General features: G+C 42.6%; 1 protein-coding gene across 1 annotated transcript; it reads right to left on the reverse strand.

The window, feature by feature from the left end:
* Positions 1 to 13,477: 13,477 nt before the first annotated feature.
* Positions 13,478 to 13,885, reverse strand: LOC138890144 (uncharacterized). The gene is made up of 2 exons (XM_070173506.1): positions 13,820 to 13,885; positions 13,478 to 13,759 (listed from the first exon to the last, which is right to left on the reverse strand). The coding sequence occupies exons 1-2, from the start codon at positions 13,883 to 13,885 to the stop codon at positions 13,478 to 13,480; spliced, it is 348 nt and encodes a 115-aa protein (XP_070029607.1).
* Between the last annotated feature and the right edge of the window lie 2,928 nt (positions 13,886 to 16,813).

Below are 16,813 nucleotides of genomic sequence, written 5' to 3' on the forward strand. Positions count from 1 at the left end.
TGAGGGAGGAGAAGCTTTATACAAAGTTTTTCAAGTGTGAGTTTTGGCTTAGTACAGTGGCATTCTTGGGGCCCTTGGTGTCCAGCGAGGGTATTTAGGTTTATCCAAAGAAGATAGAGGCGGTCCAGAGTTGGCCCAGACCGTCCTCAGCTACAGAGATTCGCAACTTTCTTGGTTTGGCGGGCTATTATCGCCGATTTGTTCAGGGATTCTCATCTATTGCATCACTCTTGACCAAGTTGACTCAGAAAGGTGCTTCATTCAGGTGTTGGATGAGTGCGAGAGAGCTTTCAGAAGCTCAAGACCGCCTTGACCACAGCTCCAGTGTTAGTGTTGCCATCAGCTTCAAGTTCATATTCCGTGTATTATGATGCTTCGATAGTTGGTATTGGGTGTGTGTTGATGCAGGATGGTAGAGTTATTGCTTATTCTTCTTATCAGTTGAAGCCCCACAAAAAGAACTACCCTGTTCATGATTTGGAGTTGGCTGTCATTGTCCACACGTTAAAGATTTGGAGGCATTATTTGTATGGTGTGTCATGTGAGGTGTTTACTGATCATCGTAGCCTCCAGCACTTGTTCAAATAGAAGGATCTCAATTTGAGGCGCGGAGATGGTTAGAGTTGCTAAAGGATTATGATATTACTATTTTGTACCATTCGGGAAAGGCCAATGTGGTGGCCGATGCTTTGAGCCGGAAGACGGTGAGTATGGGGAGTTTGACATATATTCCAGTTGGGGAGAGACCTCTGGCAGTGGATGTTCGGGCCTTGGCCAATCGGTTCGTGAGGTTAGATATTTCGGAGCCCAGTCAGGTATTGGCTTGTGTGATTTCTCGATCTTCCCTATATGATCGCATCAAAGAGCGTCAGTATGATGATCCCCATTTGCTTGTCCTTAAAGACAGAGTTCAGCATGATGATGCCAGCGATGTAACTATTGGTGATGATGGGGTGTTAAGAATGCAGGGCCAGATATGTTTGCCCAATGTGGATGGGCTTCGGGAGTTGATTCTAGAGGAGGCCCATAGCATTATTGGTGGAGGAGAATGAAGACAGACATTTTGGGATTTGTGGCTCGGTGTCTCAATTGTCAGCAAGTGAAATATGAGCATCAGAGACCGGGTGTCTTGCTTCAGCGGATGGAAATTCCAGAGTGGAAGTGGGAGCAGATCACCATGGACTTTGTAGTTGGGCTCCCACGGACTTTGAAGAAGTTCGATGCTATTTGGGTGATTGGGGATTGGCTGACCAAGCCCGTGCACTTCAATCCTGTGTGTACTACCTATTCTTCAGAGCGGTTGGCAGAGATGTATATCCGGGAGATTGTCCATTTGCATGGTGTCCCAATTTCCATCATTTCAGATAGGGGCACTCAGTTTACTTTGCAGTTTTGGAGGTCTGTGCAGCGAGAGTTGGGTACTCAGGTTGAGTTGAGCACAACTTTTCCCCCTCAGATGGACGGGCAGTCCGAGTGCACTATTCAGATATTGGAGGACATGTTACGTGCTTGTGTCATCGATTTCGGAGGCAATGCAAGTCTATAAGCCACCTCTCCCACCCGATCAAGAATCTCAAACGGGCTAATGAAACTAGGGCTAATCTTGCCCTTCTTCCCAAATCTCTTCACGCCCTTCATAGGCGACACTCGAAGCAACACCCGTTCACCGACCATGAAAGCCAAATCACGAATCTTACGGTCGGCATAACTCTTTTTCCTGGATTGAGCTGTACGAAACATATCCTAAAAGATCCTAACCTTGTCCAAGGCGTCCTGTACTAGATCCGTACCTAACAACCGAGCCTCTCCCAACTCAAATCATCCAACCGGCGACCGACATCGCCTACCATATAAAGCCTCATAAGGAGCCATCTGGATACTTGACTGGTAGCTGTTGTTGTAGGCAAACTTTGCCAAAGACAAAAACTGATCCCACGAGCCTCCAAAGTCAATGACACAAGCTCGAAGCATATCCTCCAAAATCTGAATTGTCCCCTCGGACTGCCCGTCCGTCTAAGGATGAAACGATGTGCTCAACTCAACCCGTGTGCCCAACTCCCGCTAAACGGCTCTCTAGAAATGTGAGGTAAACTACGTACCTCGGTCCGAGATAGACACAGGCACACCATGAAGACGAACAATCTCCCGGATATAGATCTCAGCTAACCTCTCGGAAGAATATGATACTGCCATAGGAATGAAATATGCAGACTTGGTCAGCCTATCAACAATAACCCACACAGTATTGAACTTCCTCTGAGTCTATGGGAGTCCAACAACGAAGTCCATAGTGATACTCTCCCACTTCCACTTAGGAATCTCAATCTTCTGGAACAAACCACCAGGCCTCTGATGCTCGTACTTAACCTGCTGACAATTTAAACACCGAGACACATATGAAACAATGTCCTTCTTCATTCTCCTCCACCAATAATATTGTCGCAAATCCTGATACATTTTAGCGGCGCCTGGATGAATACAGTACCAGGAACTATAGGCCTCCTTTAAAATCAACTCTCGGAGCCCATCCACGTTAGCCACACAAACACGACCCTGCAGCCTCAAAACTCTATTATCTCTTAATATAACCTGCTTGGCACCTCCGTGCTGCACTGTGTCTCTAAGGACACACAAATGGGGATCATCATACTACCGATCTCGGATACGCTTCAATAATGAAGAACGAGCGACTGTGCAAGCTAACACACGACTAGGCTCAGAAACATCCAACCTTACGAACTGGTTGGCCAAAGCCTGAACATCCAAAGCAAGCGGTCTCTCACTAACCGGAATATAAGCAAGACTGCCCATGCTGGCCGACTTCTACTCAAAGTATCGGCCACCACATTGGCCTTTCCCGAATGATATAAGATGGTGATATCATAGTCTTTTAATAGTTCCAACAACCTTCTCTGCCTCAAATTTAGCTCCTTCTGCTTGAACAAATACTGAAGATTCTTGTGATCCGTGAACATCTCACATGCCACGCCATATAGATAATTCCTCCAAATCTTCAACGCGTGAACAATGGCTGCTAACTCCAAATCATGAACCGGATAGTTCTTCTCATAAATCTTCAACTGTCGCGAAGCATAGGCAATGACCTTGCCATCCTACATCAACACCGCACCAAGTTCAATACGAGATGCATCATAATAAACTGTATATGACCCTGAACCTGTGGGTAAAACCAACACTAGCGTCGTAGTCAAAGTTGTCTTGAGCTTCTGAAAGCTTGCCTCACACTCCTCCGACCACCTAAACTGGGCACCTTTCTGGGTCAACCTAGTCATCGGGGCTGCAATAGACAAAAACCCCTCCACAAACCGACGATAATAGCCTGCCAAACCCAAGAAACTCCAGATCTCTGTAGCTGATGCTGGTCTAGGCTAGTTCTTGACTGCCTCTATCTTCTTCGGATCTACCTGAATACCCTCTGTTGATACAACGTGACCCAAGAATGCAACTGAACCCAATCAGAACTCACACTTCGAAAACTTAGCATACAACTAACTATCTCTCAAAGTCTGGAGGACCACTCTCAGATGCTGCTCATGCTCCTCCCGGCTGCGGGAATAGATCAAAATATCATCAATGAAGACTATCACGAACGAATCCAAGTAAGGCCTGAACACTCGGTTAATCAAATCCATAAAAGTTGTTAGGGGCATTTGTCAACCCGAATAACATAACCAAGAACTCATAATGCTCGTACTGAGTGCGGAAAGCTATCTTAGGGACATCAGATGCCCTAATCCTCAACTAATGGTATCCAGATCTCAAGTCAATCTTCGAAAATACCTTGGCACCCTGAAGCTGATCGAACAAATCATCAATCCTCGGCAATGGATACTTATTCTTGATTATAACCTTGTTCAACTTCCGATAATCTATACACATTCGCATTGATCCATCCTTCTTCTTAACAAACAATACCGGCACGCCCCAAGGTGAGACACTAGGTCTAATAAAACCTTTTTCAAGCAAGTCTTGCAACTTCCCCTTCAACTCTTTCAACTCAGGCGGGGCCATATGATACGACGGAATAGAAATGGGCTAAGTGCCCGGAGCCAAATAAATGCAGAAGTCAATATCCTGGTCGGGTGGCATACCCAACAAGTCTGAAGAAAATACCTTAGGAAACTCACAAACAATAGGCACAGAATCAATAGAAGGAACCTCGACACTAGAATCACGAACATATGACAAATAGGCCAAACACCCTTTCTCGACCATACGTCGAGCCTTCATATATGAGATAACACTACGGGTAGAATGACCAGGAATTCCTCTCCACTCTAAATAAGATAAATCCAGCAAGACTAAGGTCACAGTCTTGGCATGACTGTCCAAGATCGCGTGGTAAGTTGATAACCAGTCCATACCCAATATGACATCAAAATCAACCGTGTCCAGAAGTAACAAATCTACACAAGTCTCAAGACGCACAATCACAACTATACATGAATGATGGACATGATATACCATAATAGAATCACCCATCGGTGTAGATACATATACAGGAGCACTCAAGGAATCACTAGGCATGACCAGATATGGTGCAAAATAAGATGACACATAGGAGTACATAGATCCTGGATCAAATAGAACTGAAGCATCTCTACTACAAACCAAAACAGTACATGTGATAACTGCATCGGAAGCCTCAGCCTCAGGTCTAGCTGGAAGAGCATAACATCGGGGCCGAGCCCCACCACTCTGAACTACATCTCTGGGATGGCCTACTACTGGCTGGCCTCTACCTCTAGCAGCTCGAGCTCTACCTCTAATACCTTTACCTCCACCTCAACCTCTACCCCTACCTCTAGCTGGCTGGGTAGGCGGTGGAACACTCTGTGTTTGAACCATGGCACGGGAACCCTGGTGCTGAGAACTGCTCGGTCCTCGAGGGTAATATCTAGCAATGTGCCTTGTGTCTCCATAAGTAAAACAAGCCCTTGGCTGCTGGGGCTGACGACCCTAAAAACTCTAAAGTGGTGGCGCACTAATAGGAGCTGATGGTGCATTGTAGGACTACTGATCAGAATACTGCATATGAAAACCATAGCCACCTGAAGCACCGTGAGAAACCTGAAGTGCTGACTAAAAAGTCCTAGGAAGATGGCCTCTACCATATGAATCCATGTCTCTAGACAAGGCGCCACTGAATCTGCCTGAACGACGAGGCCTCTTGTCAGACCCCTGACCACCTCCCTACGATAGAACCATCTCAAATCTCCTGGCCACATTGGCCACCTCCTGAAAAGAAATCTCACTCCCCATCTCCTTAGCCATCTGAAGTCGAATAGGCTGAATGAGTCCCTCAATGAACCTTCTCACACTCTCTCTCTCTCTCTTAGTGGGAAGTATGATAAGAGAATGACAGGCCAAGTCGATGAATCTAGTCTCGTACTGAGTAACCGTCATAGAACCCTATTGGAGACACTCAAACTACATCTGATAGATCTCTCTATGAGTGATAGGGAGAAACTTCTCCAGAAATAGCTGAGTAAACTACTCCCAAGTCAAAGATGATGACCCAACTGGTCTAGCCAAACAATAATCCCTCCACCAAGTCTTGGCGGATCCAGATAAGCGAAAAGTAGCAAAGTCGACCACATTGGTCTCCACTATCCCCATGTTCCTGAGAACCTCGTGACAGTTGTCTAGATAATCCTGGGGGTCCTCAGAAGACGCACCGTTGAAAGTGGAAGTGAAGAGCTTGGTGAACCTGTCCATTCTCCATAAGGCATCGGTAGACATAGCTGTTCCATCACCAGTCTGAGCTACCACACCCAGCTGAACTGCTCTAACTGGCTGAGCTGCTAGAGTTTGAAACTGGGGAGCCATCTGCTCTGGAGTGCGAGTAGCAGGAGTCTGGGCTCCTCTTCCAGCCTGAGAGACGGCTAGTGCTACACGAAGTAAGCCTGCCCGGGTGACACTCTCCATAAGGCCCACTAGATGGACCAGAGCATCCTGGAGTACTGGGGTAGCAATGAACTCCTCTGGAACCAGAGCTGGGCCCACTGGAACTGCCTGGGCCGGAACCTCATCATCAAACTCAACCTAAGGCTCCGCCGCTGGTGCTGCTACTCTAGGCTGAGCTTTGCCCCTACCTCGTCCTCTAGCACGGCCTCGATGTCGCCCTTTACCCCTCGTGGGAGCTGCTGCTGGGGGCTCAGGCTGCTGATCAGTGGATAAGGAAGCGCGTGTTCTCGCCATCTGCGAAATAATAGAGTAGAAATTCAATTAGCATTGAGAAACCAAACCGCACGATAGGAAAGAATAGATGTGAAGTTTTTCCTAACTTTGTAGCCTCTAGGGGATAAATACAGACGTTTCCGTACCGATCCCTCAGACTCTACTAAGATTGTCCGTAAATTGTGAGATCTATGTAACCTAGAGCTCTGATATCAACTTGTCACGATCCGGATTTTCTACCATCAGGAGTCGTGATGGCGCCTACTCGTGGAAGCTATGCAAGCCGAATCATTACCCTTTTTATTAAACATGTTCAACAATTTAAAATAATAAGTGATTAAACAATGAAATAAGTAAAATAATCGAAAATGTGGAAGCCGAAACTTAATATTTCAACCAAACACTTCTACATAATTTGAAGTACAACACTACCCAGAATTTGGTGCCACAAGTCACGGACTGTCTAAAAATACTACAAATAAGGTTTGAATGAAATACATAAGTCTGTCTCTGAATAAGTAAAAATAGAAGAGAAAAGATAGGAGGAGATGCCAAGGCCCGTAGACGTCTGCAGGACTACCTCGGGTCACCTGTGTGGATTGAAGACATCACCCTCACTACGGTCCAAATGCTTTGGTATCAGTATCTAAACACAGTACAGAGTGTAGTATCAGTACAACCGACCCTATGTGCTGGTAAGTTCCTAGCCTAACCTCGGCGAAGTAGAGATGAAGCTAGGACCAGACTATCAAATAAACCTGTGCAGTTAAATCATATACAGTGAAAATAAAAGCAGATAATTGCAACTAAAGTTGGGCGGGAAAAACATGTTGCGGGGAGTAATAGGTATCAACAGAATAATAGTAGAAAAATGTAAAGAATGCCATAAAACAAATACTAGCAAAAAGATAAGGAATAAGAAATAAGAAATAAGTTCACATGTAATACCTGTTGTACCCCCTTTTCTTCCTCTTCAAATCGAAAAATTGGGTTTATGACATTTTGTATGGGACAACTCATTCCTTTTGGGAATGGGGTTTGCATTTTTTGAAGAGTCGCCACCTAACGATTTTTGAGGTGCGTTAGGGCACCTATGAGGTTCATCTACAACTACGTTTGATAACCAGAGATAGGGTAAAGGCTTGAAATTATCCTAAGGGGAAGGTGTTAGGTACCCCTCAGGATCCACTAGTGTGGTTCCCGGCCAGACAGTTTTTGTGAATTTGTACAGATAGGCAAGTATTGACTCAAATAGTAAGGAACTTAAATTTAAACACACAAGAGTTTGAAAAAAAATATTAAAAGGCGAAATTTTGAAAAGAGTTATACATTATACACACTTGAGAATCTAAGAGGGAGGGGGTCCTAGGTTTGTTTATAATATGGATCACGTCAATGCAATACCCAGTATGACACTCCTCAAAAGAGGGGCTACACATGGCATTAATGCACCGGTCATCATATCTATATCTACCCTTTCCCATCCCATAAAGGTAATTAGAGCGATGATTGGTCTCGATTCTTATTGCATGCTGCTACTCGTCCCTTCCTATTAGTCCTAGAGGGATTTTAGGACTCCTATACCTAAAAAAATGAGGTTCTAGGCAGACCTCAGGTTTAAAGGCAAAAATGCTAAGTGACATACAAAACATATAAGACTGCAATTAGGGGAAAACATGTAAGCAAATAGAAGGCTCAGTTATACCTCCATAGACAATGCACAAAGGCAGCATGACTTATTCACAATTAAGGTCTGAATTTAAAATCCTAAAGCAGGGTGTTTAAGTCGATGAAGCAGAACCAAATATATTACATGACTCAGATAAGAAGTCTGAATTAGGCCTGCCTGCTGGTTGTAGCAATAAACAAAGGCAGCTCTATTTTTAGTCAAGTTATGACCTAAGGCTTGCCTAGGCGTAAAACCATATGCAGTAGTTATTCAGCGTTATTAAGACAGTTCCAGATTTTTATTACCTAATACATATTGTTCTAATCGCAGAAATGCTTGCTAATTTTATTCAAAAAGACATAGTGCGAAAATTATTACTTTACTACTTTTTCATGAATTAGTAGTTAACTAGGCGTTTGGACGAAATGCAAATAGGATCATAAACAGGATATCTAATATGCATATGCAAATGGCAGGGTTGTTAAACAAACATAGTCCCTAAGGCATGATTTCTAAATGTATGTATAGGTTGTAGAATTATCAGAATATAACTTTGTGAATACAGCTTTTATACCAATGTCATTATTGCCCTAAGAGCAGGATTTCTAAGCGGTAAATAAAGCATAGATTAATGAATGAGATGTTGAAAATAAGAAACATGAATCCTAAGAACATGATTCCTAATGCATTGTATGAATTCCTAGACATTGTTTCTATTGCACAATTAGGAATGTGAACCTATTAACATGTTTTCTACCCTTTAACAAATATAGCATGCATATTTTCCATCCCTTTTCACTAGCCAACCCTATACTTGTTTACAAATTATTACAACCCATATGATTGAATTACATAAGAAAAATGTAAAAAATAAGAAGTTACAACCATAGGAAGCCTGATTTTGGCTTCCTCTCTGATTATGGAATAAACCACCTCAAATACCAATATTATTCCAAAGCCTTGCTCATATCCGGGCGTGTCAGAGTTTCCTAAGGACTTCAAGGGATTCCGAGCAATGCTCACACCCAGATTTGCATAACCAAATAGAGTAAGTGTAGTGTGGAAGAGCCAGCCCTTATGAGTCCAGGTTCAGAGGTAGCTCAAGGGTCCCAAAGCAAGGCTCACACAAGAGGGGCAGAACCTAGATTCTAAGAGTATAGTCAAAGCGCAGGACACATAATTTGGAAAAGAGTTTGTTTAAAACTGGACGGGCAAGTCCATTTTTCTTGAAAGAAATCAGTAACAGAGGTGTTGTAAATCAGTTGTAGTAAAAACTCAAACACAGAATTAGCAGTCATATAAAGGAGTCAAGGGACTTGGGGACACACAGACATTTGTCTGTAAACACATAACCCCAGCAGGGGTCTATTTTGGACATGCACTTCAATAGCTGATACTGGCATAATCACAAACCAGCCAGAAAAAACACATGGAAGGGATAGGGGTTTGGGACATAGAGGACCCAAATCAGAATCACACAATTAGTCATGCATTAGGCACATTATAGACTTGCTAGTTGAAGGACATAGACAGAAACAGGTAAACATGCTGATCATTTTTTAAGAAGGGCAGAATTTTAGGCATGCTGAGTAAAGTAGTAGACAAACAGTACGACTCAACAGCATAAGCCATTAAGTTAGAAAGAGATAGTGATTTACAACAAGGGAACACATATGTTGAGTTTCAGAATTTAAATTAAGAACATACCAGTTGAAGGAGCAAAATGCAGAAAAAAGTAAAGCAATCAGAGTTCCAAAACCTAGCCTTGGCTTTCTGCCGGGTAAACAAGGCAGAAGCAAAAGTAGTAGTAGAGAAAGAGAGAGTTTTGAGTGTGTAAATGTGTGTTTATGAACTCAGTTGTTCGTGTGTTTAAAGAAAATATGGTAGGGTTAAAATTGGGTTAGGGTCGGGTTTAATTAAAATTGGGCTGGGGGAATTTGGGTTCAATTTAGGCTAGAATTGAAATACAAATGGACTATTATTTAAATAGCCAATTTTCCCCTTTTCATATTATAAAAAAAAGGTAAATGGCTTCTGAAAACCAATTTAAAGGAATAAAATGATTTATAATACATAATTAGCAGAATAAAAATGCAAGACTCAATTTTATGAATATAAAACACAATTAAACCTTAAAATGGCTAACATTGCAATTATATGCAATTTAGCTTTAAAAATACAAAATAAAATTGTAAAAATATGTAAAAATTATCTTAGCCATATTTTGACATAAATATAAAAATCCAATAGATGGATTATCAAAATAATAATTTTGAAAATAATTATTGGGATTTTATGGATAAAAAGGGAGAAAATAAATCAATTTAAAACCTTAAAAAATTATGAAAAAATAATATAACATTTGGACATGCTTATATATGCATATATATGCTATTTTGAAGGTATTTTTCATATTAAAAATATATAGGAAAAAATTGGGTATCAACAGCTGCCCTTCTTTACTTGGGAAGGATGAAAGAGTTGTCGGGTAAAGATATGATGGCCAATTTTGACCGAGCGAAAAGGTTTAAAGAGGTTTAAGACACACCCTGGATTCTAACTTGCCTACATATCCCTGTTTTTACAGGAATCAGGCCGTATGTAGTTCGGTATCCATCGGTGGAGTATACAGATAAAGTCATTTCAAGAACGGATGCAACATCCAGGGCTGAGTGAGTGAACGGTTTATGGGAAGGGTTAGGTATGATATGGCTAAGGGAAACTGGAGTGGGATTGCTCCTGTTGGGATAGTTTTTGCTCACTGGGTTACCTGCCAATAAACGATACAAGCATATATTGCATAATTTAAGCATGATGCAAATTCCCATTGGACCATGAATGTTGTCTTCGGACGATGAGGATGATGTCCTTAGACCATGATGTCCTGGGCCATGAAGCGTATGATAAGGGATTCGCAGGCCATGAAATGATGTTCTCGGGCTATGAGGATGGTGCCTCCGAACCATGACGCCTTTGAATAAAGGTTGAAAGAGATCCTCAGGCCATGACATGGTGTTCTCGGGCTATGAAGATGATGCCTCCGAACGATGATGCCTTCGGATTAATTGGCAATATTTCATCCCATGAAAGATTCAGTAGCATGGTGTGGAAAAGACAGGCAGAGCTTAGCCTGTAAGAAAAGCAAAATAAATAGTGCTTGGGATAGTGCTTAATTTCAAAGAAAAATGGAAGGCAGAGCTTAACCTCGGAAGGCAGAATGATAGCCTTATGCAAATATGAGAATGCAGACGGAGGTAGAGCTTAACCTCGGAAGGCAGAATGGTAGCCTTATGCAAATTGGAAAGCAGAATAGTAGCCTTATGCAAGGACGCAGATGCAGATGGAGGTAGAGCTTAACCTCAGAAGGCAGAAAGGTAGCCTTATGTAATGCAAGAATGCAGATGGAGACAGCATTTAGTCTAGGAAGGTAGAATGGTAGCCTTATGCAGATTGGAAGGCAGAATAGTAGCCTTATGCAATGCGGATGCAGATGGAGACAGCGTTGAGTATTGGAAGGAAGAATGGTAGCCTTATGTAGATTGGAAGGTAGAATAGTAGCATTATGCAATGCGGATGCATATGGAGACAACATTTAGTCTCGGAAGGCAGAATGGTAGCCTTATGCAGATTGGAAGGCAGAATAGTAGCCTTATGCAATGCGGATGCAGATGGAGACAGCGCTGAGTCTCGGAAGGCAGAATGGTAGCGTTATGCAGATTGGAAGGCAGAATAGTAGCCTTATGCAAGAAATAAAATGACCAACGACAGTAGAGTTTTCTTAGCTGGTAGCAGATTGCGGCGTTGTGTTTACTAGGAGCATTGTGATTGCGGAGCATTACTCGTGCGTGCTGATAGTAAATGTTGGCAAGTGCAACGGTTCTGAGAGTCGTATTTTGAGCAATGTTTGTCCCATGAGCGTACGGTATGTTTTAATGATTTTGCAATCCTAGTGCATGCATCTAAAGAAATATTGTGAGTTTTGTAAGGGGGAAGGTTAGTTTGTATCCCCGCTGGCTTTGCTTGACTCGTTCAGCTTCGATCTGGTGATACTGTCTGTATCACTAGGGTAGCGCTGCTAAACAAGCAGTTTCAACAATAAACATGCATGATGTTTTGTAAAAGCATGACATAAATTAAAAATAGCTTTTTAGATGAACCGACGACTGTGACGTGGTTCAGGACATTGCAACCTCACTTGCTACAGAATTTTGAGGGTCCTCCTCAAAATTCTGCCCCAGTTTAATGGGTTGATGTTTCTGACTGTTGCTTGCGCGACGATTGGCTGAAATTACTTTGGAATTTTGAGGGTCCTCCTCAAAATTCTGCCCCAATTTCCAATTGCGAGAGAGGAGGATGGAATTTTTATTGAATTGTGACCGAACCCATAGGGCTGCCTACGTATCCCCTCTTAAACAGGAATCAGGTCAGGCGTAGTTCAATTATATCATATAAGAAAAGCATAATCGATTACATATAGTAACGCTTGACTGCATCTGAATTGATCGGCTTTGTCCAGACTTCTCTGTCCATTTCTGCAAGTATGAGGGCTCCTCTTGTTAAAACCCGATGAACCATGTATGGACCCTGCCAGTTGGGAGAGAACTTCCCTTTGGCTTCATCTTGATGCGGAAAAAATTTCTTTAACACCAGCTACCCCGGTGTGAACTGTCTTAGCTTGACTCTTTTGTTGAAGGCTCTGGACATTCTATTCTGGTAGCGTTGACCATGGCAAACTGCATTCATTCTCTTTCCGTCTATGGGGGCTAGTTTCTCATAACGACTTTTTACCCACTCCGCGTCATCGAGCTGAGCTTCTTGTATGATCCTTAGGGAAGGAATTTCTACCTCAGCAGGAATGACAGCCTCTGTACCATAAACCAGCATAAAGGGGGTTGCCCGATTGATGTGCGGACTGTGATGCAATACCCCAATAGAGCAATTGATAACTTTTCGTGCCACTGTTTATGCTTTTCTATCATTTTCCTCAATATCTTCTTGATATTCTTGTTGGCGGCTTCTACAGATCCATTTATTTGAGGCTTGTAGGTTGTGGAATTCTTGTGTCTGATCTTGAATGTTTCGCACATGGCTTTCATCAAGTCGCTGTTGAGGTTGGAGCCATTATCAGTAATGATTGATTCTGGAATCCCGAATCGACAAACAATGCGATCGCGAACAAAGTCTGCCATGACTTTCTTAGTTACTGCTCTGTAAAATGCTGCTTTGACCCACTTGGTGAAATAGTCGATGGCTACTAGGATAAACCTGTGTCCGTTGGAAGCGGCAGGCTCGATTGGTCCAATAACGTCCATTCCCCAAGCGGCAAACGACCATGGTGAGCTTGTTGCATTAAGCTCATTTGGAGGTACCTTTATCATGTCTACATGTATCTGACAGCGGTGGCATTTCCGGATATACTAGATGTAGTCTGTTTCTATAGTCATCCAAAAGTAACCAGCCCAGATTATTTTTTTTGCTAAGACAAAACCGGTCATATGTGGACCGCAGGTCCCAGCATGAATTTCCTCTAGTAGTCTGGATGCTTCCTTCGCGTCAACACATCTTAATAGTCCCAGAGCGGGAGTCCTCCTATACAGGATTCCTCTGCTATAAAAGTAGTTGTTTGACAATCTCCGAAGTGTGCATTTCTGAGTACTCTCCTTTTGCTGAATATTCCTTGATATCATGAAACCAAGACTTTCCGTCTGCTTCTTCTTCAACATAGGCACAGTAAGCTAGCTGATCATGGATCTTTACTAGAATGGGATCAATAAAATTCTTGTCTGGATGTTGTATCATAGATGACAGGGTATCCAATGCATCAGCGAACTCATTCTGGACTCTGGGGACATGCTGGAATTTCGTCTTCGTGAACCGCTTTCTCAATTCCTGTACATGATGCAGATACGGGTGTATCTTGGAGTTCTTGGTTGCTTATTCTTCTCATACCTGATGTATAAGTAAGTTTGAATCTCCAATTATTATCAGCTCTTGAACGTTCATGTCAATGGCCATTTTGAGTCATAAGATGCATGCTTCATACTCGGCCATATTATTGGTGCACGGGAACCTGAGTTTGGCAGACACCGGATAATGCTGACCGGTTTCTGATACTAGAACTGCTCTTATGCCAACTCCTTTGAAATTTGCTGCTCCATCAAAAAATATTCTCCAACCATCATAGGGTTCTGCAATGTCTTCTTCTATAATGATACCTCTTCATCAGGAAAGTACGTTTTCAGGGGTTCGTATTCTCCATCCACGAGATTTTCAGCAATGTGGTCTGCTAGTGCTTGTCCCTTTACCGCTTTCTGAGTTACGTAAACAATGTCGAACTTATTCAACAGGATTTGCCACTTGGCTAGCTTGCCAGTGGGCATGGGCTTATGAAAGATATACTTCAAAGGATCCATCCTTGATATAAGATATGTAGTATATGCACAGAAGTAATGTCTCTGCTTTTGAGCTACCCAAGTCAAAGCACAACAGGTGCGCTCCAATAGAGAATACCGGGCCTCGTATGGGGTGAACTTCTTATTAAGATAATAAATGGCTTGCTCCTTCCTCCCCGTTTCATCATGCTGCCCCAGAACGCAGCTGAAAGCTCCACCTGACACTACAAGGTGGAGTAATAAGGGTCTTCCTAGCTCGGGCGGGACTAAGACTGGTGGTGTTCACAGGTACTTCTTCATTCTATCGAAGGCCTTTTGGCAATCATCGGTCTATTTGGTAGCAGTGTCCTTCTTCAACATCTTAAAGAATTGCTCACAGATAATTGTAGACTGTGCTATGAATCGGCTGATGTAGTTGAGCCTCCCCAAGAAACTAATCTCATCTTTCTTGTTCTTTGGCGGTGGCAATTCTTGAATGGCTTTGACTTTTGATAGATCCAGTTCTATTCCTCGGTGACCCGCAATAAACCCAAGCAATTTCCCAGCAGGAACCCCAATTGCGCACTTCGCGGGGTTTAGTTTTAGGTTGTACCTCCGCAATCTGTTGAAGAACTTCCTCAGATCTTTCATGTGGTCAATGGCCTTCTTAGATTTGATAATAATGTCGTCCACATATACCTCTATCTCCTTGTGTATCATATCATGGAATATAATAGTCATGGCCCTCATGTAGGTGGCCCCTACGTTCTTCAAGCTGAATGGCATCATCTTGTAGCAGTACATTCCCCATGGCATAATGAAAGCCATTTTCTCAGCATCTTCCTCATCCATCTAGATCTGATGATAACTAGTGAAGCAATCTACGAATGATTGTAGCTCATGTTTGGTGCAATTGTCAATCAAGATGTGTATATCTGGCAAAGGGAAGTCGTCTTTCGGACTGGCCCAGTTGAGATCCCGGTAGTCGACACAGACTCCAACCTTCCCATACTTTATTGGCATTGGCACGATGTTGGCTAACCATGTCGAGTACTCCACTACCCTAAGAACCTTAACTTTGACCTACTTGGTGACTTCTTTCTTGATTTTCAAACTCATATCAGGTTTGAAATTTTTGAGCTTCTATTTTACCGGTGGACACATTGGATCGGTTGGCAGTTTGTGAGCTACAATGGACGTACTCAGACTAGTCATGTCATCATATGACTAGGCGAATATGTCCTCATACTCTTTTAGGAATTTTGTATACTCTTTCTTCTCTGATGGCGATAGGTGAATGCTGATTCGCGTTTCCTTGACATTTTCTATATCTCCCAGGTTCATAATTTTGGTCTCGTCCAGGTTGGACTTAGGTCTGTTCTCAACTTCTTTGACAATCTCGTCAGGTATGTCATCTTCCTCTAAATCAATGTCTATTTGTTGCGTTGCCTCATTGCATGTCATAGTCATTGGTTCATCAAGACAAGTAATAGTAATGTTGTATAAGTAAAGTAATGAGAGAAAACGATAGTAGTAAGTGTTAATTCATAAGAAGAGTCAAAATGCTTTTGATAAATTGAATAACTTCTTTGAACATCGAAGATCTTATTGCGGGAATTGAAAATGCGAAAGAAAATCATTTAGTAAATAAAATAGTGAATAATGCTTGTTTTAGACTTGCTACCCCGAAGCTCGTTGGGCTTTGGTTGTCTTGATGGTCCAATATTGAGGCGTGCCCCTCAGCTCACAGCCTGTATGGAAGGTCCTTCCTCCCCTCCTCCTCGAGAACAACACAACAGTCCATGTCATTGTCTTCTAGGAACAAGTTATTTACCGCTACAAGTGCTTCTTCTTCATCTGACCCATAAATAATGTCAGCCTGTTAGAAAGTCTTCTCTAGATGCGGTATCGACTACTCTAGTGGATAGTAAGGACCGCGCCATGGTGGCGACCAGCTATTGAATTCCTCCCAGGTGTATTCATATCTGACGTAGATAGAAGTGTTATGGTGGCCTAGTGTGTGGAAATGGTCATTTGTGGAGTTCTAAGGTTCTAGGATGAGTAGTGGAGTGTTGTTTGAGGTATGGAAGGTGTTACATTGGTTCTTTAGTGGAGCAGCGTGATGGTGAGGAGCGGGATGATTATGCTATTTTGGGATATTTTGAGGATATGTAAGGTTTTGAGTGTTGGGGAAATTGATATCTGGGGTGTTGAGGGAAAATGACAGGTTTGCCAGATTCCGAACCTGATCGAGCTCTTCATGGAATTTCAGCAGTTTCTGCTCAAGTTGTGACACATTCTCATTTGGAACCCGAATACCCTGGCTATTAGTGGCCTCTACCCCTTCAGCCGTGTTCTCCTTCCTGATGTTGTTCAAATCTTCCATCTTGCCTTTGTTCTTGCTTTTAACAGGACTAAGAGGAGGAGTGGGTGGAGGGCCTCTGGATCTTGTGAAATAAAATGATGATGCCAGAGTGCACGAACTAACCTTTGGGGAGGGTAATAATAAAAGAAAACAAAATAAAAACAAAAGGTAATCAAGTCAGTGAGGATTTATAAAAGGTATTGCAAT

This window comes from Nicotiana sylvestris, chromosome 4, assembly GCF_000393655.2.
Source record: "Nicotiana sylvestris chromosome 4, ASM39365v2, whole genome shotgun sequence".
Classification (NCBI taxonomy): Eukaryota; Viridiplantae; Streptophyta; class Magnoliopsida; order Solanales; family Solanaceae; genus Nicotiana; species Nicotiana sylvestris.